The sequence below is a fragment of the Trachurus trachurus genome (assembly GCF_905171665.1).
Source record: "Trachurus trachurus genome assembly, chromosome: 7".
Lineage (NCBI taxonomy): Eukaryota > Metazoa > Chordata > Actinopteri > Carangiformes > Carangidae > Trachurus > Trachurus trachurus.
Window position 1 is genome coordinate 11,439,733 of NC_139901.1, and position 26,496 is coordinate 11,466,228.

Consider the following 26,496-nt stretch of genomic DNA (forward strand, 5'->3'; position numbering starts at 1 on the left):
GGCAAAGGTAATATTTGCATTTACAGCACATGAAATAAGAAACATCAACACTGTCACTACAGACGTGGTCGGGGGTGATGAGGGTGTCGACTCCTGCAGCTGGAGGCTGAGCAGCAACAGAGATGCTGCATTGACGTTTCCTCTTTGTACCTGGCTGCTTATCAAAGCTGCGTGCACCTTGAAGGTTATCACCGCACCCATCTGATGCCTGTTTTTTCGGCACAATTGTCAGATTTCCGTTCAGTTAATTGACTTGTTGGAGAAGTGGTTCAATAGACCGTCCATCTGACAGGATAGTCGATCACATCATTCAGCAGCTCATTAGCTGACTGGCTGCTCGGCTGTGGCGGGAAACTCCTCCCTCAGCAGTTTCAGGACGTTGTCCGAGTACTCATCTCTGGGTCGGCCCATCCCGCTCAGATGCACAGGCAGGAGGTCAGGGTGGGGCGGGACGTAGGAGCACGGGCAGTGCAGCTCGTTCAGAATGAACCAGAATGCGTCCGGATCCACCTGGATTAAGTGTCGGAAAACGCTGTGGGGAGGAGTGAAGGATGCACAGGAAGAGGATTAGCTCTGGGCTGAGTTTAGCTAAAATGCATAATATCTGTGGTGTTGGGAGAGGAAGGGGGGGCAGGACCTTCCTGTAATCCAAAGTGACAGACAGAGCTGAACACAGCAGGTTTAACTAGAAGCTCAGTAACTCAACGCTGTTTCACTGCTGCTTGTTTACTTACCGCGATATCTAGAGGTATGTTGTGCTTAATGGATTGTATTTGAAGTTTCTGGTCAAAACAAAACACTCTTTTTACACAACTCCACGGTAGGAATCATTCACATGATTCTGACTTAGAGGAACGATAATAATTCACTAATTGAAAAACAATTAAAGGGACAACAAGGAGTTTTGGAAAAGTGAAGCGTTTTCACACTACATTTATGAGCCTCTGCGCGCACCTTGAAATTCTTTGACTGGCGCAAGATGGACTGATGTTTTCATTCATCAATAATTAAAGTCACAGGTTTGAAGACGATCACATACCGTCGTAGTTCTGACCATCAACGGTGATTCGGCGGCGTTATTCTCATGACTCGCCACGAAACCGAAAGTAAGGAAACGCTGGTCGGCTCGCCCAGCATTTCCACCACCACTAATAATAACAAAATAACGATAGAGTCAAAACTATATATTTATCTAAAAAGGGCCCATTAACAAGTGTGGGTAGTGTAGATTCATCCACATTAACGTGAGACTTTTTTATAACCAAATAGAAACTCCTCGTTGTCCCTTTAACTAATTGATATTAAGAGTGAAATTAAAGCATTTGTAAACTTTAACAAAAGGGTCAAGGTCAAAATGCGCAAGATTGGAAGAAGACATAATAGGAATATGCTTAAATGCTTTACACAACTCACTCTGCACACAACTCATAAACGATATCCCACGGGGGATTAATAATGTATTTCTGTTTCTGAAATAATCAGGAGGAGGACAAAAACCAGAAAACATATTGTGCAGATGAGTAACTTTATCATCTAGATTCAATGAGCTAAATGCAATATGTGGTCACAGCATTTTTGTTATTGGTCACTCTCTAAAATTAGCCTTTGATCATGTGCTGCCAAGTAATTTATTGCAAAAAGCCCAAATGTTCTTGTTTTCTCTGACCCTGTAAACCAAAGCTTAGATCCTGTATTTACTGTATTTATGAGTCTGTTTTAACTCGCCACTTTTTAATAAGTTAGCTTTTTTAGTTTTAATTCAAGTTTTTAACTGCAATTCAGAGTTGTTTAGTGACACAAATATGTTGTTAATGAGTGCAAAAAACATGCAAGCACATTTATTAGGGTCCCAGAAAATATGGATTAATGGAATGATCTATATCATAGAAAGAACAAGAATTAACTTAACCTTAGTTCAATATATTTTGACATGGTTTTATAGCTTAATATAAAATATAGATTTTTTTTATTTTTTATTTTTGTATTATAATTAAAAAGTCCAAAACAATGAGTTAGGTTTATTCCCTCGTCCCCATGCCAACTATTATGCGACCTCAGGTCCAGTGTGAGTCTGAGGGGTCTCAGGCTTAGGCAGAGACTCTGATGTATAGTATAAACACATCGGAGACTGCAGGAATCTGTCCATCTTCAAATCCCAAATCAAAACTTACCTTCTCATAACTGCCATTAATATATAATAACGTTGTGTGTTGTGCATTTTTAGTACATTCCTGTGATCATTTTAACTCATGCAAGTGTCAGTGTATGCTACCTTGAGTGAAATGTATTACGAGTGTGTTGAAAAAACTGGATTAATCTTAATCTACAACATCTATATAGAATATAGAAAGTTCAGTATCTCCATCTAAAAAGTGCTGGACCCAAAGCATAAGGGTGTGAGTGAGGAGTTACCTAAGAGAGGCCTCCTGCAGCGGGATGGGCTGTCTGCAGCTCAGGTAGGGCAGGCAGGCTTCACACACAGCATCCAGATCTACTTCACCTGAGGAAACCAAACACATCTGTACCGTAAAATACAAACTATGCAATATTTCCCCCAACAGAACCAGAGATAGTCTTACAAAATTTAAATTAATACATGAAGAAATTCAGTCGTGTTGTTATAAACAAGATGCATCCTGTGCGTGCGCCCACATAAGGATGATCAATGTGTTTGTTCCACGCAATAAAAAAGACAAGAAGATCATAAATCACAAAGGAAATCAACCTAGAAAAATATCAATACAAAGGCCACTTTATTTATGGTTACCACTTTGATTATATGTACAAAACAACATAAATTGACACACCTCAAACCCAACCCAGGATATAATCAGTTCCCCCAGTATATGGCACAGCTTGTTAAGATGGTGGGTAAGAGTCAAAGAGGTTAGAAGAAGAAGATGAAAGAGGAAAAATAGATCATGCCTGGACTTTACTTTCTCTAACCCCCTAACGAGCTGAGAGAAAGTGCTGAGACCGCGGAGGGAAAATTCCACAGCGGGCTGTTTCCACGTCTCTGGATTTCACACCTGAGAACCTGCCTCACTCCTCTTTTCTCCCCCCCTTTCCACTGACTGTAACTTTCATAACCTTGCCAGCTCCTGCTCCCTCTATCCATTTGAATCCTTTCCACTCTGTCATCTCCTCTTCCTATCTCTCTCTCTCTCTCTCTCTCTCTCTCTCTCTCTCTCTCTCCGTCCTTCCCAGCAGACATTTAGTGATTCCCTGAGCTGCAAACTGGGCTGCCTTTCAAGCCTCATTTCAAAACATCTCTCTCTCCCTCTCTGCTCACTCTATTTGCCAATTCAACCCACACTCGGCTTGAACCAGGCCTGCTCGCTGTGTGTCAAGAATAAAAGCAGCAGTGCATATTTCAGAGTTAAATGGGATTATTTAGCAACTGCTTTTATCCCTTTTCTTCCTCCCCTTTCTGCTGCTGCACTCGTAGTGTAGTCTTTTGTTGAATCAAGGTGGATGGAGGGGAGCAGTGGAAGTGAGAAATAAAATACTAAAGAGGAAAGGTGGCCAGGTGCTGTTAGAGAGTGCTATAAAAAAAAAAAGAACCACAACAACAGGGTGGAATTAAAGCTGAAGCTGGAACTCGAGCTGAAACGTATTATTTGCTTCAGCCAATCTGTGTTTCTGTCTTTCTCTCTCTGTGTGACTGAGGCCTGGTAATTGGCTTGCTGCAGGCGTCCCAGAGGTAAGCTGTAGCCAAATCGGTATTCACATGAGTAAGGCTGCAGCCGCTGACTGTTTCTCTGCTGCTCTTTCACATTCTCTCCATCGCAGAACACACCTAATCTCCCCTTTTCTGATAAAAGAAAAAAATCAAGGACAAGAATCTTAAACAGTCTGGATTAGACTATTTCCTTCGATGTGACAGGAGTGAGATTACTGTCTTTGCTACATTACATTCATATGAAGGTTGTAACCAAAACACTGCGTGTGTGGGTGTGATGTTATCTTTGCAGTCCACAGTGGTCACACAGTGGGTGGAGGCTCCTTCAAGCTACTACACCACACAACTCTTTTATGTCGAATAAACCAGGTCAAGAATCTGTGAATGAACTCCCTTTTATGTATGGATGCTAATGGAAAAACACAAATGAACAAAAAGTAGTCATTTATCAAACCTGTCAAGATAAATGGAGACTCACAAATGTCCGATGTCCTTTTACTTTTAGTGTCACCTGGTACACTGAAGACCAAAGACGTGCACACATTTACCATACAGGAATTCAGTTCAAACAGTAAGTCTTCTATATATCTGGTATCTATCACTTAGTTTCTGCACAAACACCACCCTAGTTTTGTTTACGGTATACATACATTTTATAAACTGTCGTTATCGGTAGAAGTTTTGGCTCTCATTCTGGGCGATGGCTCTGCAACCAGCACCAGATCTGAGGTAACGTATATTTAAACAGGGGTTGACATTGCTAATCTTTATACAAAATAAATTGCCTCATATATCGCAGACGCTGAGCTGCCTGCATTGTCATTTTAAACAGGAGACAGCTGTGGACAAAAGGGGTTATGATGATTAAAATGTATTGCATCACTCATGTCCTGACTGACTGTGCTGACTCTGACAGAGCTGTGTGGACCCTTGACTTGTAATCTGCTTTTTTTGGGGGGGGGGTAACGACAGATTCGGTTGATTGGCTTTCTCTTGCTCCAAACTATGGTTATTACACCTGCCTTTAAATCATCCAGGTCGACCTCTATATTGTACAATTGTTTATCGTACCTTCAGTTTCTTTGCCGTCCTTGTCTCTAACTGTATGTCTGTTGCATTAAAATGAGACCAGAATCCGGCCCATACTTGGGACCTAAAGACAGAGCTCAGTCTAAACTGCTAGATTTTATTTTATACAAAGGCATTGACATAAAAAAGGTACTTTGTAGGTTACGTAGGTTGTAGGTTATAGTCTATCAGATAAAGGACTGACATTCTATTCAATATTTAACAAGCTCTTTGAGTAAAACCCAGCACAAGTCAGCCTCATAGTGGCACTAGAGGAAAAACCAGGAGACTTCATCCATTTGGGAAACTTCTTAACAAAATTTCATGGCAGTCCATACAGACATTGTTGGGCCTGTCACCTTCACTGACACTGACACTACACAAACTGCAGCCAACAATCAGAACACAACAGTAGCATCTCAGCAGATAAAGAAAACACCATCTACCCATGAACACCCAGTACACACTGGAGTTGCATCTGCAATCAACCAAAGCAGCTTCTGTTGTTTTGTTTTTTTTAAATGATTTATTCTTTCGTTTTGCTGTCATAGTAGCAGTATCACCATCGTCCCAGACCTCAGCAATTACACGATGAGTCCAACGCTCTCAAGAATGACAGAAATTACGGTCAAAAGAATAAAAACAGCAGCCAAGTTGTAATAAACTGCAATTATCCTTTAACAATGCATTGACATATTTTTGTCTCCACTCAAATTATGGTTTCTGCTTTAATTACGAGTCGGCTAAAAGAGCTGTAATTAAAATGCCTATCAACCAAAAACACAGTAAAATAGTCAATGAAACCACAACCTCGCAGGACAGACAGAGCTTCACATTCTCATTAGTGTTAATGAGAATATATATTCAGCCCTGTGTTTATCCTACTATGACATGTTTTAATGTTTACGATAACCTCTCTTTTTGAGTATAAATAGTCTCCTATAGTGGCTTCAGTGTCTGAAAGGCCATATCAACTTGAGGAAAGCTAAACAGTTCTACATTAAGAAGATAATTCAAGGGACGCTGAGTGGCTCAGGAAGTTAAGTGGGCCCATGTGTAGAGGCTACAGTCCTCGCTGCAGGTGGCCCCGGTTCGAATCCCCTTTCCTACATGTCGTTCCCCCTCTCTCTGCCTCCCCATTTCCTGTCTCTCTTAACTGTACTATCTAATAAAAGACATGAAAAGCCCAAAAATATACTTTAAAAAAAAGAAAGAAGATCATTCATATTTGTCAGTGTTGAGCAGATGGATGCTGGTTCTTCCCCTTAAATATGTGGAGTGGTGCAGAAAAGGTATTCACTAATTTACTAATTTCACTAATGTTACACGTACTGTAAAAGGATAAAGATAAATGGGACCTAGGTTTAGTCACACTTGTTTTAATTAGTTAAAGGGTAAAAAGAGAAATAAGGCAGTAAAGAGAAAAGTACTTTAGGTGCAAAGCAGGAGGTTACAGGAGCTGTGTGAAAGTTTTCTCTGTTGTTCAATGTGGTTTTCTTGCCGGTAGCAGGTGGTGGTGACTGTCAATTGACAAAAGCTTCAACCATTGTTGTGTTTACAAGACAGGAGGAGCAGCGCTACGTCTACAGGGCAGAGGGGAGGCTACAGTGAGTCGCTATTGGACAGTGACAAGATGGACAGGGACTAGCTGGGTAGCATGCTAACTTCAGCAAAAGAAAAGATGTGATAGAGTTAATGCTGATGCTGTCTTGGTAAAATAACAAAGTTTAATGATGTTAATCCTCACACTGGCTATGTTGGAATAACAAAACTTACAAATAGCTCCTCATAAATATACCTGAGAGCAATACTCGTGCAGTGACATTTTCAGCTTTAACGTATAATAAATGTTTTAATTCATGTTGATGCTGCAAAGATCCTTACAACAACGTACAACAACGTACAACAACACCACTTCACCTGGAGTCAAGATATTGAGCGGACCAAAGCAGTTTAATTTAAGTATTTTGTGGAAATAATGTGGGGCCAGACAAATATAAAAGGAATTTCCCAAAAGATCTAATTAGAGTATGTTCATTTCCTGACTTCTGGCAAACCGCTCAGGACAGACACACAAACTTGAAAGGCTCACAGGGTTATCCATGGAAATTTCAGAGTTCAGATTTAAAGTTCTTTACCACATTGATTTAAAAATCATGTAAATCCACAACAGGCACACCTACATCATCAAACAAAATGCTGCAAGTCTGCACATAATGGTATTTTGTGCTAATGTGACTTACAGTAACCACACAGCTAATTAACCCATTCAACAGTCACAGGCTTCCAGGTAAGACAAGGAAAAACAGATGTTGAAACTCGCACCTCTGGCATTATTATCATAGATTTCTCTATGTGTGAAATACTGTGTGCAAATAACATTGAAACCTGTAGCTATGAATTTTTGCCTCCCAGAAATGTGAAGAAATATTTTTTCAATCCTGACTTCATTCTGGTTTTGTTTGAAATACTGTGTCAATATGAACAAGCACCCAGTATGGAATATAAAACCACAACATGAACCTTGAATGTATCATTACATCCCTAATGGTGTTACTGTGGCTCTAGAGCTAGGTTTTACTTTTTTGTATTTTTTGTGAAAACCTTAGAGAAAAAAAAAACTGACAAAGACGAGTTGAGCATCTGATGGCAGAAAGTAAAGAGAGGCAGGGATTTATCAACACCTACATACAAGCAGAGCTGCTAAACTGATGGGATGTTATTGTGTGGGAATCTGCAGGGATCAACCTGATAGGTTAGCAAATAAGCCTGGAGTTCTGACAGCATGTACTTCTGATGGAAAGGAAAATACTACAGAGTCAAACGCGTGGGGATGCGAGAAGAGTGCCAATTTGTACAGATCATGATAGGCTTTTTAACATTAAAACACATTATTCAGACGTGATGTTTCCCCATTGTTGAAATACTTTTACACTGTGTAAAAAAGACATAAATGAGGAATTACACACATGAATGGGCTAGTAATTGCCTAGTAAATGATGGCTGCAAGAAACTATGTCCGTCAGTAGAGAAATCTTACAAACAGCATGAAGCTTTTCTCAATGTGAATTTTTTGGCCCTGAAAACCAAAACAATCAGCTAAATGTGGCCAACGTGTTCCATGGTACTCATTGGAACTGCTGCGTTTGATGATGAGGACTCAAGACGTGTTGCCATGACGAGGGAAATCACAGCTCACTTGGAAACATTTACTTCTTCAGAAAACCGAGGTCATTCTGAACTTTTCTACAATATGTCTTTTAAAAAACATACTCTCTCTATAGGACCAGTCCCAGCCTGGTCAGATGCGAACATGAACTGATGAAGCCTCTGGGATGAGAGGTGAAACGTCTTCCTAGACAAACAACCAAGTCCAGTTGCGGTCGATTTAGATTTCCTTGAGATATGAGAATATTCACAGGCATACTCTCTTTATAGAAGATTTAATCTGACCTGTTGTGCGATCTGTCTGTTACTTCAGCACCATGGACAGCGTCAGAACTATAAACGTACACGTAAAACGTCTCCTTTCAATCTGGCTGTTGTGTACTGTTCTATCATTTTATGATTTGAGTATTTCTACACATTTCTGTTCTAATTTATCACTTCTATCCATCCTTTCTTTTTATTGTTGCTACTCACATTCTCATCATCATTCTTTTAATGTCCTCATTTCTCTATAGCAGTTTCTGTCAACTACTTATATTCATTCAATCACTTACTGCAACTACATTATATCTTGCATAAATAGGTGTTGTATAAATATAAATTGACTGATTGAGTTATAGGTTGTGGCTGAAGAGGGAGGATGGATTTGAACAACAGTGTGAGCTACATGTTTATGTATAAAATGGAAGAATTAGTCAAATGAAATGCCGTCTTTAACAAATATAATTATTATCCATAGGATAATTGAATATAAATGAAATAATAGCATCAAATGTGACAAAAATGTCCTAAATCTTTAACATATGGATATGGCAAACTAGTCTAGGCTGCAGTAGCTGTCATTTGATCCCTTGCTAATATAAAGCATATTGATCAGGGCAGCTTTGAGAACATCACATTGCTTTCTTTGTTGAATATGTTGGAGTTAAGAGGCTTAAATTCAAATACATGTACGAAGCCTGGCAATGTTGCTATGGTTACACAATTTTGAGGTCAGTCTGTGAATTTAGAGCAGTGTTTTAACTTAAACTGATGCTCCTCCTGACGTGTTTTGAAATTTTCAAAGCTATACCAAAGTCTGAAGAGCAATGTGCCGGTTGAGGCGACATCATCTAATCAGACGGCAAATGTCAGATAATATGTGCACACATGGGTGCAAGTGACATCTCTGATGGCTTTTCTCATCTTTCCTTTGCACTTCACTCACAGTGAAAGCACTGGCGCTTACTGCAGGAGCACAGAGGTGAATGGTTAAAGTGCAAAAAGCTTATTGCCTTGACCGGGGTGAGCATTTATTCTGCACGCCATCCTTTGCCTCCAATACCAGTGGCACTGCCTTTCTATCAAGGCTGCTGGGTCGTCTCCCTGTCACACTAGCCTGGTGAACCCAAACTATAGCCCCCTGCCAACTGTCAACGAAACGGACACTGACCTTACTGAACAGCAAGGACAATGCATTCTCTGTTTTGCTGTACAAGGTGAAGGCAAATCATGCATTTTCTATTTCAAAATTTTCTATGTGAAAATATTAGCCTACATATTAAAGATTAAAGAACTGATGCTAAACACACAAAGACTGGATGTTTGTCTATGTGAATATTGGTCTGAGTAAGGTTTTTTTATTCATCTTCACCAAATTGCTCCGTTTAATGTTATACCTCCACACATACATCCTGCTGCAGGAAGGAGACTGATTACAGCAGTTTACTGTTACAAGGTCCCATTGTGATGACAACATTTCAGATATGCTTCCCATAATGGAAGCTGTTATTTGCACAGTAAATGTTGTTTTGTTTTTGTCTTTTCATTTTAAAAAATTGTGCATTCTTCTGTGCTGTCCCCATCTCTGCTGTTGGCCTGGGGAGCGCTGCAGACAGCCATGTCATCTCTGTCACACATGGTGCCACCAGCTGCTAACTTTTCATCTGTCTGTGATGAGCTTTGGTGGGAGGTGTGAGGTTCATGCCATCACCGTGGTGGGGACCAGCCTGGAGATGCTACACCTTTAAAACAAACCCCAGGCTTTTGTGGATGGGAAATTAACACCTGTTCCACCCTCTTAAAATCTGACATCATCGTCATTTTTGAGCCATTTTTATTTTACAAAAAGAAGGATTATTAGAGCTGTGTTGATTTATCCCTACAACCCGACCAACCAGCTCCTGTGCACACATATCCTGTCCTTGGGAGCTAAAAGTGATTGCAATTATCACTTGATGAAAACACCATTTTCAGTGTAATCTTTATCACTGATTACACTTCCTGCTCTCAGTGATGAGCATGTCATTCAGGAAAAGCACTAATCAACTCAAACTTTTACAAATAAGTAAACCCACCAAAATAAGAGTCTTAACATGGCCCCACATGAAGACTCTCTCACTTCCACTGTGTGTGCTGTGTGCGTCCAATCGAGTATTTAGCAGCTTTGGAAAATTAGTGCAATCTGAACCCAGTATGGCCGAGACAGGGATGTCACTACTTAATGAACATAATGATTGATGGAAAATTAGACAAGCAACTCATAATTACATCACTTCTAACACACACACACACACACAAACACAGGCACTGAGCCCCCAGGCTCTTCTGGATGAACATATTTAGCGATGATAACAAAAGCTATGTCGAGCACAAAATACACAACTTTACAAAACATTGTGTTTCTTTTCTAATCAATTAGAAGTCTCTTTTTCCTGAAGCATCTTGACTTTGACTGATTGCAGCACAGAATTAACAGCATTTCTTGCTTAATTGTTCTTGAGGGAGAACATTTGCTTGCAGCAGCCATTTGATTCAGTAGCATCCTGGTGTCTCAGTTGGCTACGTATGTTGAATTCAAACAATGCGTCAGCCTGAAGGTCTTTTAAGTCACGAGAGAGTGTTGTGCAATTTTATATATAAGGGAAAATGCTGTGCATATTTGTGACACAAAGAAATGAACAAGGCGTGCTGGAATGTCACCTGCAATATTATAAATAAAATGATGATTTAAAAACACAATAAAGAGGGCGCTGACTTGGATTAAAATAAAAACTGCTGCTTTGTCACAAACACATTAGACAGAAACAAAACAGATGCACTGCATTTTCTAATTTCCACAATCAAATCTTCAAGATGCAGCTCTGTTTTTTTCAGGTCTTCATTATTAGAGAGAGAGAGAACTGAGATGCACTAACTCATGCTAAAGTACTGTAATGTCTCCTGGCTTTCACTGTTATACAAAACTGCCATCTGGTGGTGAGAGACAGTCAGTGTCCTCTGACAGCAATCTGACATCGATCTAAACGCCTATAATTCTGTCCAATGAAAGGTTCCCAAATAGATATACGCTGACAAAAAAAAAAACAAAGGAAAAGTGCATGTTTGCCAAAAGTAGTTGACATGCAGTTTGTTAATGTATTTCTACTCATGCACAAGTAAATGATGCATTAAAGCTACATATACAGCTCAAAAATAGTATCAATAAAGGTGCTGTAGAAGCGTAGATGGGCTTATTTTTTCATTTTATATGTCATGCTAATCATTTCCACAAAACCTTAAAGCGGATAATTTTTCCTTAAACGCAGAGGAGTTAACGACACAAATGTCTTATTAACTTGTTATAAATCTTATGTTACAGCTCTTATGGTGGATGTTTGTTTTAAATGATGCTGCCTGTAGAAAGAGGTTTTTATTAACCTTAATGTATGTGTACATCTGAGTTGTTTTGTGTTATATGCATAATTTTCAGCCCACTTTTAGACTGGATATTTAACATAGTTATTAATACTGTGGGTTACGTGTATGTGTGTGTGTGTGCTTCTGTTTCTCTTACCCAGGTCCAGCCTCTGGCACAGCGAGCCCAGCCCCTGCAGTACAGCCAGCTGAAGTTTGTAGGCCAGGGTGTGTGTGTAGACGGGTCCGGCTTTGGCGCTGATCGGAGCCTGTCGTACCAGCGAGGCGCTCAGCTTGGGAAGAACCTCTTTGGAAACCCTGCTCCTCAGGAAGTCACCACACGTCTCCCCCAGTGTACACAGCACCTGTCAGACAGACTCAGCATTTAAAGTAGATACACAACTGGGAAATGACACAAACACAGTCCAACTCAACACAGATGTTGACAAGTAGAATAATTTACAGTGATTTGCTGAATCAACTGACATCTTCGATTTTATAAATCCAAAAAGTGAGACCACTTTTTAATTTTCTGTAATTTAAACTGTTTGAAAAGATGAATCTGAAAGACAATTAATTAAGAAAGGATTCTTTATCTTTTGGTGGATTTAATATCAGTTTGAATTTTTTTCCTAAAAATTAAATACAAATGATGAAACAGCCAGTCAACAGTAAGCATCAGAGCCACGACGAACTACAACCTTTGACTGATTCAGAATCAGAATCAGCTATGTTTCATTAGGTCTGTGAAATTATGTGGCTTCTCCCCTGAATAAAAGCACTGAGATATAGACACAAATAGAAAATAGAAAATATGAATAAAAACTGAATCTGAGTAAGCTGCAAAATTATGAAATAGAATAAAAAGATTTAAAAATCTAAATATTCAATTAAATTATCTTATCTTATCATTATGTAGTTTTTCATATAAGGATGAGATGGAGCCTTTGAATACAACCTGCTGTTAACCTGATGTAACAAAATTAGACTTTTAATTCACTGTTAAGTTGCTGCACATAATGACCTGATCTTGATGATACAACATATATGATACATTTTTGACAGGAAATCAACATTGAGTTTGTGGTGGAAATTTGCTGAAGTAACCAGAGTCATAAGAAGGGACTGCAATCTCTGTTCTGGGGGGCACTACTCTGAACTGCTATGTGCTGTGTAGTTCTGTGTTCTGTTCCCTTCTCTATAGAGAATAAACTATAAACATGCTACCTCTCCAGTCTTGTTCTTAGACTCTCCACAGGCAGAACCACATTTTCCACGACAAGTTCATTGTCAAATGATCCACTAACACATTAAAGAAGCACATTTCCTCTCAAAGAATCACAGAGAGGTATTTTCTTAAGACATTTTACAACGTGTAATGAAATGAGAGAGCAGACTCGTTGGAGTTGTTTACCCTGAAGGCCCTGAGGACGGCTAGAGGGTCGTCAGCTGTCAGTCTCTGTAGGAGGGGGGGCCAGCAGCGATGGGCCATGGGTAGCAGCTCGTTTTCCTTCTCACTCAAGACACACACACAGAGCTCCAGCACATCCAACACCTCAAGAAAGAGAAAGGGTGAACAGAGAGTGTATCAATGACACACATAGCTGTACAGGTGATTAAGACTTTCTCTGCAGCTTCAGAGGCATAGATCTAACCAAGTCTTGTTCCACTAAATTCCTTTTTGTAATCCCATTCCAAAAAAACTTCAAAACTGAATCTTTTTGTCTAATTCACATTAGGCCAGTCTGTCAGGTTGAGGATTTGTCATAAAGACAGACAAAACTAATTTCCCTCTTCAGTATCTTGTTAATGAAAAGTGGCCTCACTCGAGTTATTGTCATTAAAACCATAGTCTCTCCACTGGTCTCTCTACTGTACATCGCAGTACAGACACGGTACCTTGAGCCGGAGCCTGAGGCTGGGATCTGACAGCAGATGAATGCAGCGCTCCATAACATCTTTAGTGATGCTGATGTGGGAGGGAAGCTCTGCTTTCATATCAGGACCATCAATATCTTCTGCATCCTCACACTCTGTGGGAGGAGGGACATCTGGGAAGAGAGTGAATGTGCACGGGTCAGTCAACCAGCAAAAACTCAGTTACTGTATATTCTGTCACTATAACTCCCTAATGACAAGACAAATCTAATGTAGTGCTATGAAATGTCATTATCCTAACAGACTTCACATTACCGAGGTCCTCCGTGAGGTCCTCCTCTATCCCGATGCCTTCTGCCAGCTCCTTCTGTTTACGGAAATCCAGCACAAACTGGCGGATGTCAAACACTTCCTGGTCAGTGGAGGTCTGCTTGGGTTTGGCAGATTCACTGGTACGATTACAACTGGAGGGAAACCACCGCACTGAAGGAGGACAAAAAGACAGGACAATGGGCAATGGCACATACAGACAGGTTGGGCATCAGTTACAATAAATCAGCAAACTTTTAAGTCATCCTTAAAATGTCCTTGCATCTTTCTCCTCTCACATTTTCCAGCCAAAGCAACCCAAACATCGTCATTTGTTTTGAACTCCTTTTGGCAGTCTCTTAACCATTAAGACCTAAAGCAATTCAACATTTGCTAAAAAAAACTATTTCTCAGCCTCTGAAGCTGATAGAAACATAGAAAAACCCTCTGAGAGCATAAACCTTTGACTTTTATTATAAATCAGTAGCTGTACCATGGAAATTGCATATGTAATCAAGACTCAAGTGCTGGCCCTAATTCACAGTGATGTTGAGCAAAAAAAATTTATGCTAAAACAGGTCAGAAAATATATAAAACGATCAGCTTCAATAGGTACAATCAGAGCTACAGTGTCTATAGAAAATCACCATACCTCTTTGAAATAGCAAGATTATTTGTCATATGGGCTGAAACCAAAACCGATAAAAAGAGGACCAACATCCCCACAACATCCCACCACCATGCTTCACCGTGTGTTATGGATGGTGTGATGTGTTTGGTTTTTGCCAAACATGGAGTTTGGAGTTGGAGTCCCAAAAGTTCAATCTTCAGTCTCATCTGACAATAAAATCTTTTTCCACATGGCAACAGAATCATCCAGGTGTTTTTTTTGAATAGCTTAATAAAGCCTGAGTGTGGCACTTTTTTCAGAAAAGGTTTTACAAAAGGTTAAGGTTTTGGCAGGGTATAATTAATTTCTATAGGCACTGTAGATCAGTCTCAGTTCAGTTCTACAGATTTTTTTAATGGTGATGAATATTAGGGTTATAGATTTTTAAAATGTTAAAGTTTAAGGTCTCAAATATAAATTAATATGATTAAATTACTACATTATTGTTAAATAGGGTTTGGTAATGTATGGTAGAGAATGACAGTTACTGTGTGGGTACAATAAAGTCACATGTTGACCCCCGACCGTATGTGTTAAATAAACTGACATCACTTCTGTGAACTCACTCAGAGCTTTCATCAGCGCATGCAGCACGGAGCAGAAGAGGGCGGCTGTGTGGTCGTAGCTCAGATCCAGAGCCATCAGCACATCCTGAACGATGTCGCTGACCAGAGACAGCAGACTGCAGTCGGAGTGAGTCAACATCACTGTCAACACCCGTGGAGCCTGGCCAACAAGACAAGAGTGTGATGAAATACACGGCATTTGACTTTGGACTTACGAGTTCTTTTAACTTGTGAAATAATGACCCTGATTTAACAGTTGGTGATTCACTGTGTTTGTTATTAATATAGTATTTTATTAATTTGTTGTGCTGAAGTAATTCATTCTGATAATTCAGACAGTTTACTAATTAAATCAATTAATTTAGCAAAAATAAATATCCCAAATATTCAGTGACAAACATGAACTAGCTGCTCTTTTCCGTTTTGTTAACTGATAAATCTTCTGTTTTGAAACTTTGATCTGACAAGATAAGCAACCAGTAAAATAATGAGCAGCTAAACAAAAAACAAACATCAACACTTAAATTGATAATGACTATAACTGTTACCCCCACCCCCCATTCATTTGCGCAGTCACACCTGCTCATGAACTCTAATTAAAAAGGTGATGAGATCTCAGTGCTTTAAATAGTCACATTCTTCTTCGTGCTTATACCACTTCTTAAAAACGATGCTCTTATTCTCTGCCGCACCTTTACCTGTGGGTGCTGGCTGAGCCTCTGCAGGTTGAGGGAGATGTCATTGAGCAGATAATCTGAGTTCTCATTGATCAGCTCTTTGAGGGAGACGTAGCCGCAGGATTTACTGATGTCCCACATGGCACCCAGCGCTGCCTGGCTGACCAGCAGCGTCTCCTCCCCGGCTTTCTCCAGCACGGGGTACAGTGATGTCATCAGCAGGGGACGAAAGTTCCACCCAAGGGCCTGAGAGAAGCAGGCGATGCCTTCGAGCTGGATACACAGCTGCCAGATGTTGCTGTTGAGCTGGTGGATTGTGGAGGTGGACGACGAGGGTGACGGGAAGCCAAAGGAGGAAGGAATCACTTGGAGAGAGTTTGTGTTTGTGTTGGATATGGAGAGGAGACTTTGTGGGCTGAGCAGCTACAGAGAGACAGAAGACAGATGTCAGTGTCATGCATTATAAAGATTGTCCTCTACTGATTGCAAGGTGTTGCATCAACTAGAGAAGAAAATAATTATTACTCCAAAGTTAAAGTCTTATTAAGTCTGAAAGCTACAGAAAAATATTTTTTATCAAAGGGTTCCTGTTTAAGTAGGATGGGTTCACTCAGTTCTGCTGATCATTGCAGTAAAATGGCAAAAACTCAAGCAGGGAAGAAGGAGACAACCAGCAAACATGGAAGTGGACTATATGAAAAAATGTTGGCGCTCACAGTTAAATAATCTAATTTATCACTAGCAATCAATAAATGTGTTTCAACTATAAACCATGATCAGCACAAGAGACTGTAAATGGGGTGTTACTACACATATTTTCCTCTATGCAGGAAATAGGAACCTATGTATGTCATTAAAGCAGAAGTAAGTGGTCCGGTCGTTTTCGCTAATGCTGCGTTCCAGGCAGGCTTTTGAAATCGTAAATTACAGCTTCAAGTCACAACTTACGACTTTGTAGCGTTCCAGGCAACCCACTCGTGTTTTTCCGACCTGTTTTACCGGTGAAAGTCACTATAACGGCCACTCGTAACTTCCGACCGGTGAACTCGTACCAGATCGAACTGGTACGACTTCACGGTCGGAAAAATACGAGTTTCCTTGAACGCACCATAACAGTCCTCGTCCCTACGTCGCCACATTCACGGCGTCCCTTGGCTGCACACACAGCCCTGCATGCCGTTCTCTCTCCTCATTGGATAAAAACTGTAGGATACGAGAAATGTTTTCTCCTCGGCTCAGAGCAGAGCAGAGGGACTGACAGACCCGTGTTTCAGACCAAACACTCTATGTAAGTGATTGCTGTCGGAAGATATAACTATTTAAGACTTATATTAACACAAATATATCACTTACTTCTGCTTTAATGTAATGTGTTTTTTCATTTTTTACTTGGTGCTCCTTGTTCAATTTAACTGCTTGTTGCATTATGTTGTTGTATGAAGTCACACCTCCTCCTATGAAGATTCAGTTTCTGAGTGGTTCATTCACAGATGCACCTTATTGTGTTTAAATCTCACCAGCGCATACATGTATGTTGTTTCATCTACTGTTGCATAGGTTGCTGATGGTTTAGCCTGAAACACATTTGTTGATTGCACCGTACTGAATAATAAGACTATTAAACTATGATGTTGGTTTCAGATTATGCCATACATGAGCTCTACACATTTCTTTTGGATCTGGGGGGCACAAACAATCTGCACTGAGAAACAGCAAATGTAAACAAAATGTAAAAACTTCTACAAAAAAAGATGTTTAAATCAACACTGGGTGATGAATTTTTACAAAACATAAGAAACTCCACAGGGTTCACAAGGTACCTGTAATTTTGAAAACAGTATAATCCTATAAGATTAATGCTGATGCCCAAAATTTATAGCCAATAATAGGTTTGACCTGTCTGTCTATAGTGACTGTAGTTCACATTGGTTCAGTCCTAAACCATGTTCAGATTTATCCAATTTATGAATATAAAAGATCAGACTCCATGGAGGAGGCAATGACAGTCACTGCTGTGGCCTCTGTGTTTCTGTGCTTAGAGTCCATATCATTAGCTACTGTGTCTCAGGAGACGCATTTTAGCTGACAAAGAGGAAGCTCCCGTTTATCTTCAAGCTAACACAGCACTGCTGTTGTATTTGGTTGGAGGCCCTAAAATGTTTCCCGTCAGCTCAGTAATCGTGCCTTGAAAATTCAGAGCGGTTAGTTGAAAGCCTGGAGCAGCTCTTCCAGCTCTTCAGTCTGGGGCCATATTGTGAACACCATGTTTCTCCATAAGGCCTGGAGCACCTCGTTCAGGAGTGAACTGATCTGACCGTGACTGAATTCAAATGCAGAGAGAGCTGTGCAACATGGGCTGCAAATGAGGGAGTCTGATACCACATTGGATAGAAACTGGTCACAGAATACAAAATGAGATGTGAAATATTAGATTAAATAGCAAAGCATCACTTATTCATTTAGAGTATCCTCACAGGAAGAGAGGGATCATCTGAGTGATGATCAATCACATTACAAATTCATCAGCAGTTTTATCTGATGATGGTGATAATGATGCACAATTCATTACCCATGAGCCACATTTAATTTAAACCAGGAGTAGTTTAACATTTTGGGAAATTAACTTGTTTACTTTCTTTTTAAGAGTTGGAAACGGAGATTGATAACACTCTCATGTCTCTACTCAATATGAAGCTCGAGCTACAAACTAAAGACATCCACCTGGGTACAGTGGAGAAGCAACACAGAGTCTCCACTAGCAACAGATATCCTCACCCTTTGATCCTGTCGGTCTCTGTCCGTCTCCTCGCTGACAGTCATCAGGTGCCAGTTGCTCAGACTGGTGTACTCGTCCAGGACAGACACCACAGCTGATTTAAGGTCGTCCGCGGTGGCACAGCGTCCGCGACCTTCACCCTCCAAATCCTGACTGCCTGTTGCCACGCCAATGCCTGCGGCTCCCCTGACAATCTCATTCAGAACCATGGCGGCCTGCTTCCTGTACGCTGAAGACTGGCGGTACAGGTCTAGAAAGTGATCAGTCAGCAGGTAAATGTTGCCATGGTGACCTAAAGATCAAGAGAGGAAAAGTTACTGGTATTTATATTGCAAAGCTGTCATTGGACCAACTAAACTACTCTTATCATCTTTATATTCCCTTAAAAGTTGTAGATTTGACAATTATTAAATGCTGAGCAAAGCTGTAGATGACTTTGTCTCTCTGTACTGAGCAGTGATCATACCTAAAGTCCGACAGATCTCCATGAGCACAGACAAGATCTTCTCATCAGTGAAGTAGAGAAAATGCTTCCTCTGTCTGTGAGCGGTGCAGGAATCAGGAGAGGTTGAACTAGTCTCTAAGTCAGAGTTTTGCCTTCTTTCTTCTACAATGCAAACGTCCATCACGTCCAGCTCCAGCACCTGCAAAACAAATGTGACAAAGTCATACCTCATAAAGGGTCTCATATGAAACTGGCAACTATCTGAATGCGTCCATTTAAATGATGTGTATAATGTGTTTCTCTATGACCCTGATGAAGGACACAAGCCGAAATGCGTTGGTCAAATAAAGTTGTTTTTTCACATCACAAGTGCTGCTGGAGCTCCTTTGAACATTTTCCACTGTGTTTCCACTCCTCTCCGTGCACCTTGTGGGTTGGTGAAGTTGCGCCGGAGACCACTCTCTACTTCATCTGAATGCTAAAATGCTGTATGCTCTAAAAACTGAATTCTATAATTACCATATAAATGACATGACAGACATTTTAAAGCTGTATTTGGGCAGTAATGTTACCACACTGCCGGGCTGGGTGTTTAATTCAAATTTCACTTTGTTATGATTGCCCCTTATTCTCTGTAATCTGTATAAACTTTGGACAGGACACACAGATGCACAGTCCCTATTACTAAATTGTACTGATACCAGAGAAAAAAATATGATAATCTCACTGTTCAGTTGCTACAGTCAGAGCATTTGTTACAATATAATAAATAATTTAAAAAAAGAATTGATAAATACAAAACTACAGTGGCTGAGAGCACAACACACTGTAAGTTAAGAAAATGCATACAAATGGATAAAACACCATTAAAAAAATCAATTCATTTGACATAATGACTAAACTAAACCACTAAATCGTTGTTATAATTATTGTAAAAAACAACAACAGACTTTTCCCAAGGTTTTATAGCCATAAAGTGATGATGCATAATTCCCACCTAAAATATCAAGTACACTCTGATAGCATAGTAGAAAACATTACCTGCATCAGGGCTTTGGAAATCCTCTCCAGATGTGCAGCCGAGTTCAGCACCACAGAGACGAGAGGCCCCAGGATTTTTAAATAACCCAGAAACACGTTGAGGACAAACAGTTTCTTCTGGTCGTCAGAGGTCCTCATCAGTCTGGGAAGAGACGTAGCCAAAGAGTGGAGGTTCTCTGAGAGAACGTCAGTGAACGTCTGTGCGCTGCTGTGCTGACTGGTACCATCACCGTGGCTGCCACATCTCTGATTCCTCTGTGATACGTCTCTGAGAACAGACTGACACCTGGAGCAGAGGAAAGAGGATGGGTGTTTCAATGAACATCTTATGCTATTTTTTTTGTCCTCTATTCTTTTTCCTCACAAAAAATATCAACTGAAATCAAACCTCTCTCTGACTCTGGGCTCCTCGTCATTGACCGCCCCAACCAGTGCTTCCAGTAATGGCCCCACACACTCCCTCAGTGACTGACTACACGTGGCCAGCAGGTGGTCAGCCAGCTCCACCAGCTGCAGCCGAACCCTCCAGTGCTGGTGAGCTGAGGTGCAGGAGATGATCTTCTTCAGCAGCTCGGACAGTCTCCCCGCGGTGCTCTTCACCCAGTCTGGTGTCCGTTGGATGACCAGCTGAGCGATCCTACCCAGGTCTGGTGAGGGGGTCTGGGGAGGCTTACTGGCCTGAAGCTGGGCGTCTTCCATGACAAGCCCCACAGTCCTCAACCAAACCTGAAAGAAATTAGGGGAAAGAAAAGAGATGATTATGGAGCAATTTACTGCATTTGTATAAAGATCTGATCACCTTTGCCATCATGTACACACAACCTGTTGTTCTAGTATGTTAGATATTGAAAACCGTAAAGTTTATTATCAAATATTAATGGTACAACTATGACAAATAATTATTTTGGTCTTTTATGATAAAAAAAAAAGCCTTAAAAATTATTTTTTAAGAATTTAAAAAAAAAAGTGATTTATTTTCTGTATAGTTCAGATTGTTCAGCAAAAATGTAACATAATAACATATAATATTAACTAAAGTAACACAAGTAACAGTAAAAAATAATTGCTTAGCTAGGGCTTCAATAGTACATAATAATGACTATGACAGTCAACTATCCATATATACTTCTGTAATTGAAAGTCAAACGGCGTCAAAACAGATTAATCCAGAGTCGAGGCTGAGAAAGATGTCCAATACCGTACCTTAATAGCCCTGACTGTAACTGCATGGCCTTGTCTCATGTCTCCTGTAATGATTCTGGCGACAGCCGTAGTGATCCCTGGTAAGAAAGAAGCCATGGTGCTGCCTATTAAACGTTGCTCCTCTGGCGATGGGACTACATGGTCCTGAGTGCAGTCACACTGCAGATTCAAAGCCAGGAGGCACTTCAGTGCTGCAGCCTGTACATCACGAGATTTCTCCTTCTCTCCTAGAGCAAGCAGCAGTGATATGGCAGCTCCCAGTCCAGGCAGCATGGCGGGTTCAAAGAGTCTGAAGACTATATCACCATAAGCAGCATGTAGCAGAGCATTCAGGCACCTCAGCACAGCTGATTTCAGCTCCTCTGAAGTATCTGCAGGTTTCCCAGGATCAGTTGGAGTGCAGAGGCAGAGGCACAGCTCTGAGAGGAGGCCATGTAAGGTGTCCCAGCTCCGGACACAAGTGTTCTCCAGGACATGGCTCATGGCCTCGGCCACAGCCTGCACCAGTTTCTCCTTCTTCGGCCCCGGGACTTTAAGGACAAAGCGAAGGGGGAAGAGGACATACTCCTGGAGCTGCTGCAAAGTGGCATCATTGACTTCCTTTAACTGGCCGTTCAGTGTCTCCACGTTGATCACGGAGGGCTCTCGGGTCAGCAGGACACAGGCTGGACGGAGGTAAGCAAAAGCGATCTTTGGATCACTAATCTGAGCCATGATTGGAGGCATTGCACCAGGGGTCACTTTAGTGAGGGAGCATGGAAAGAGAAATGAGAATTAGACCAAGCAGTTACATATCTATTGAACAAATGTGCACAGAATCTGAAATTAATGTGTGCTTGGTGCTACATTTTTCAATTGTTTACACTGAGAATCTTTTGTCTGGTATCCAGCCAACCCTTCAATTGTCTCTCAACTATTCCATCTCCCTTCAAAATGTAGAAAATGCACAGGAGATCTTTCTAACTCTGCACTGACATCTAGATTTAGACCAACGCTGTTTTAAAGTCTTCTTATTCTTATCAGTCATTTCCCGAAGTGACAAAAAAAAACATTCAACAGAAACAACAAGGAAGGAACGGGCACATCAGGCAAAACGCGTGTAGAGTGAGAGGAGAATACCTGCAACATCAATGTAGTCTGTAGTTAGCTGACAGCCTCCATCTGCTGCACTGAGGAACGAGCGTCAAGAAAAAGGCAGCCTACATTTACATTAGCGCTACTAAGGCGAAGACTGCGCGGAACAATACATTGAAATAATAATGATTTTTAATATATAGAGAGACATTTGAAATCCGTAAGTTGAACTTTCGCTAACGCAAACGTCATGACCCTGCGTCGACCGCGCACATCTTTGACGTAAGGTATGTAAAGGAAGACCTCTGGGTTTTGAGATTTACCTTCAAAATAAAAGAACAGACATGGGGGGAAAGCCGAGAAAATGTATGTCAAAATACTGTATGTATTTAAAAAAGGTACCATATGAGTTTTCATGATGTTACGAAAAGCAAAAATAACTTCTTACCTATGGTTATTAACTTACACAGCAAGGTGAAAGCAGAGACGTTCTAATATTGAGAAGGGTGAAAGTCAGTCAGTCTGAAGATCTGTTTTATTTTGAAAGAAGAGGCAGTTCACAACATAAGTCCACTTCCGCTAGCTTGATACAGCACTGGTTGTGTTATTCTACTGTGTGTCCATATGTAGCTGTTTTAGTTAGTTACTCTCTTCACGGCGCAAATGTTTCTTACTCAGTCACCGATGCAGTGGATATCAGACAGCTGATCTAATTAAAAAGGTAATGCTAGCCTTGTCATAATAACCTGTAAAAGTAAGCTTAAAGACGGCTAACATCTAGCTAACACTAGCTGTGATGTGCAGCTAGCCGGGTCACTGATTCATGGCTAGGTTAAAGTTGATGGTTCACGTACAAAGGCTTTACGAAAGAAGCTCGTCCATAACACACTAGTACTTGCAAATGTACAGCATTTCCCAAACTCAGTCTAAATAGTTGTTACTTGCTGCCAATGAAGGACCATTTGATTACCATGTGATGAAGCCAGACGTATCAACCCATCCCGCTTTGGTCTGCTTCATTAAATCCTTACCTTCCTCATCCTCAGATATCTTAGTGGCTTGATGCTGTCCACCCCTCACCTGGCTGGTCCCAAGCGTCAGTATGGATGAAGAAACCCTTGAGACGGCCATTGCTACCTATGGTGCCCAGCTGCAGCAGGTGGAGGCAGCTCTGTCAGCTGGCGTGGACCCTTCCCAGCAGTCAGACCTGCTCCAATTAAAAGAGGACCTATGTCAACTAATAGAGCTGACAGAGTCCAGCCTGGTGTCTGTCAGGAAGAGTCAGCTGCTGGCCAGCCTCGAGGACAGCAATGGCCTGCAGAGGAACACCTCAGAGGCAGCAACTGACACAACCGGTGAAAACGGCAAATTGGACAATGAGTTTGCTGCTTTTTATTCTGAGGTGGGGGAGTCCTCAGGTAGTAGCTCTGATAATAGAGGCAAAGAGTGGGACGGTGGGGTAAAAGATGATGAAGAGGAGGATGAGGAGGAGGAGGAGGATGAAGAGGATGCACTGAGTGGTACCAAAGTAAGAGCGCCCTACAGGACGACATGGGGAACACTGGAGTACCACAACGCTATGGTGGTGGGAGCAGAACCGCCAGATGGAGAGGAGGCACAAGTCAGAGTGCTCTATGTCTACCCCACCCAGAAGTCTTTGAAACCTTGTCCGTACTATCTGGAGGACAAATGTCGCTTCCTGGACAATTGCAGGTAAAGTACAGCTGTTTTTTTTTGTTTGTTTGTGTTTTACATTTACATTGTTGTTGTATGAAAGTTACTTGTTCATGATCTGCCTTATTTGTAATAGCATATTTTATCCACCAAGTGTCACCCATTGTCTACATGATGTAGATGTTCCCTGGCCATAGCTAAGACAACAATGTCAGCTTCTATGTTAATTAAAATCTCTAGGTTTATTCATACTGGGGAATAACTGACCATCATTTCCATTTTGTCAATTCAGCAAATTTTATTCCTTGATTATTTATGGTATAATTCACTTCACTTATCTGAGTATTTTATAAGATATTTTCCCTTTACTTTAGGTTTTCTCACGGTGAAGTGGTCTATGTGTCGGAGCTCAGAGAATTTGTCGAGTGTGACCTCAGTAATCTTGAAGAAGGCTCATCCTGCTTGGCTCGGCACGAGGACGGCATCTGGTACCCAGCAAAAATCAAAGGTACGTGTCCTGTGCTATTTTACCCTGATTCTTACAGGGTTTAGTATTAACTTAAGTTGTGCCACCTTGTCAACATGAAGCAGGAGATTTCATTCCTGAAAAATCAAGAAAGTCATCTCATTCCACTTTAGGGGTGTGACAAACCAACCAAGACAGTGACAGATGAAATTATTCCAGTTTTACTGATTTGATTGGTTTTCCCTCCCTGTAGAAATAGACAGCGGTTTCTACACAGTGAAGTTTGATTCACTGTTAATGAAAGACGCCGTGGTAGAAGCTGATGGTGTTATTCCGCCTTTGAGAGAAGATGACCAGGACTCCTCCGACTCTGACGACACTGTAGATGAAGATGATGTGGCCTATGCAAAAGGTTTGTCTGAATATGTATCATCAGATCAACAACTGACTCGGCTTATTTAACATTTTGCAAAAATCCAAGGTCAGTCATTTGTATTTTTTTTGGGCCATTTGTCTCTTATTAAGTAACTGAACACTTTTATTTTCACTTGTTACCCAACAGTTATGGACTCTGCTGTGGAGTCCACAGTTGTGTTAGATACTGCTCAGTTTGGTGGCTGGGAGGCACATACTAGAGGCATCGGATCAAAGCTGATGCTTAAAATGGGCTATGAATATGGGAAAGGTAAGTGCATTAACCAAATTTAGTTACAACTAGAACACGTGGCAATAGAAGTTACAACTTCTATTGCCACATGTTCCTTTTCCTCACCCAGTCTCTTTTGTCCTGTCAGGCTTAGGAAAGACACAGGAGGGTCGAGTGGAACCAGTCATGGCAGTGGTCCTACCCAAAGGTAAATCCCTGGACCAGTGTGCAGAGCTGACCCCGAGACGCACCCAGAGCAGGGTTGCAAAGGATGGCGCACCAACAGGTCGCCCGAAGAAACGCAGGAAGCGCCGGCGGGCTCCCAAGGGGGGGCGCCACACCGTCTTTGACTTTCTCAACCACAAGCTGGGAGGCAGGAGCGCCGGTCCAGCTGAAGGGGGTGCTGCTGTGCCATCGGCAGCGACTGGAGTGGAGGCTTACAGGGGAGATGGGAGCACAAAGAGGAATCTGAATGTAAGGCTGTTCAAGGCTGCTGAGCGGGTGTCCCAGACAGAGAGGGAGATCCAGAAACTGACTGAGTCACTCAGCAGGCAAACAGCCAGGTTGGTACTGAGTTCAGCATATGTTTAGTCTACCCTTCTGTTTGTCTGATAAGATTCCCTAAATGAACAAAGGTAAACCATTAATTGCAGTGGGACCTCAGCTCCTTGTCTCTCCACAGATGCTCAGCAGCTGTTATACACAACAATATGTTGTTGTAGAATATGAGCACTAGTTGCTCTGATGTTCCTGTCAAGCAAAATGGTTATAGATTTGATCTCAGAAATAAGCAGGGTAGTGGGAGTTGTGTGAAAATGCTAATGATGTGTGAAAAGTGGAAGTTAGACTACTTGTCTTCACGGCCAACTTTCTCTGAAAGATGCAGCTGAAAAAAAAACAACTTGTCTCCTTATCTTTCTCCACTTCCTAATCTATTTGTTTTTTGTGTGTGCAAAGGGGCACATCCACAGTGAAGCAGCTGGAGGAGAGGCTGTCAGCGGCCCGCCGGCTGCTGGCCCAGCAGAAAGCCCAGGAACTGTCCATCCAGAGAGAGCACAGGAAGGCTGACACACACAAGAAGATGACTGAGTTCTAAGCTCGGGGCTCTCAGACACTTGGAGGATAAAGGGAGGCGCTGCTCGCCTGAAATGAACTTTTGTCCCTCGCCTGTTGTCAGTTACTTGCTCTACTGTATTTTACTGTATTTTTTTAAGCATTATTTCTCACCACATTTATGGATTTGAGCTGACAGCGGAGCCGACTTTGTGCAGAGTGGATCATTTCTGTTTCTCATGTATTTTTCATGAACTGGGGAAGTGTTTCTGTTTTGGTTTTAAATTGTACAGTTCACAGCTATGCTAAAAACTGATTTTTATTTGTAATGAACACTTTGTCATAGTGGATAATCATCACTAAAAACCATGTGTTTGGAGAAGCCACTGTGCATTTTCATCTTTTTTTAACCACACACCTTCACACAACTAAACCCCACTGTAAAA

General features: G+C 41.2%; 2 protein-coding genes across 3 annotated transcripts; one reads left to right on the top strand and one right to left on the bottom strand.

The window, feature by feature from the left end:
* tti1 (TELO2 interacting protein 1) lies at nt 1-23,391 on the bottom strand. Of its 2 annotated transcripts, none has more exons than XM_083976368.1 (14): nt 23,243-23,391; nt 21,138-21,877; nt 20,323-20,660; nt 19,935-20,220; nt 18,915-19,092; nt 18,448-18,740; nt 15,694-16,095; nt 14,996-15,155; nt 13,766-13,933; nt 13,472-13,623; nt 12,987-13,127; nt 11,733-11,937; nt 2,413-2,500; nt 1-532 (listed from the first exon to the last, which is right to left on the bottom strand). In XM_083976368.1, the coding sequence occupies exons 1-14, from the start codon at nt 23,340-23,342 to the stop codon at nt 322-324; spliced, it is 3,462 nt and encodes a 1,153-aa protein (XP_083832494.1). In that variant the 5' UTR covers nt 23,343-23,391; the 3' UTR covers nt 1-321. The 2 variants fall into 2 exon arrangements, with proteins under 2 accessions (XP_083832494.1, XP_083832495.1); XM_083976369.1 differs by lacking the exon at nt 23,243-23,391 and adding an exon at nt 22,257-22,452.
* Nucleotides 23,314-26,305, top strand: zgpat (zinc finger, CCCH-type with G patch domain; the record flags this gene model as incomplete). The annotated part of the gene is made up of 6 exons (XM_083976370.1): nt 23,314-23,924; nt 24,260-24,393; nt 24,605-24,763; nt 24,914-25,036; nt 25,146-25,560; nt 25,955-26,305. 6 exons carry the CDS (start codon nt 23,314-23,316, stop codon nt 26,091-26,093), a joined length of 1,581 nt encoding a protein of 526 aa, XP_083832496.1. The 3' UTR covers nt 26,094-26,305.
* Between the last annotated feature and the right edge of the window lie 191 nt (nt 26,306-26,496).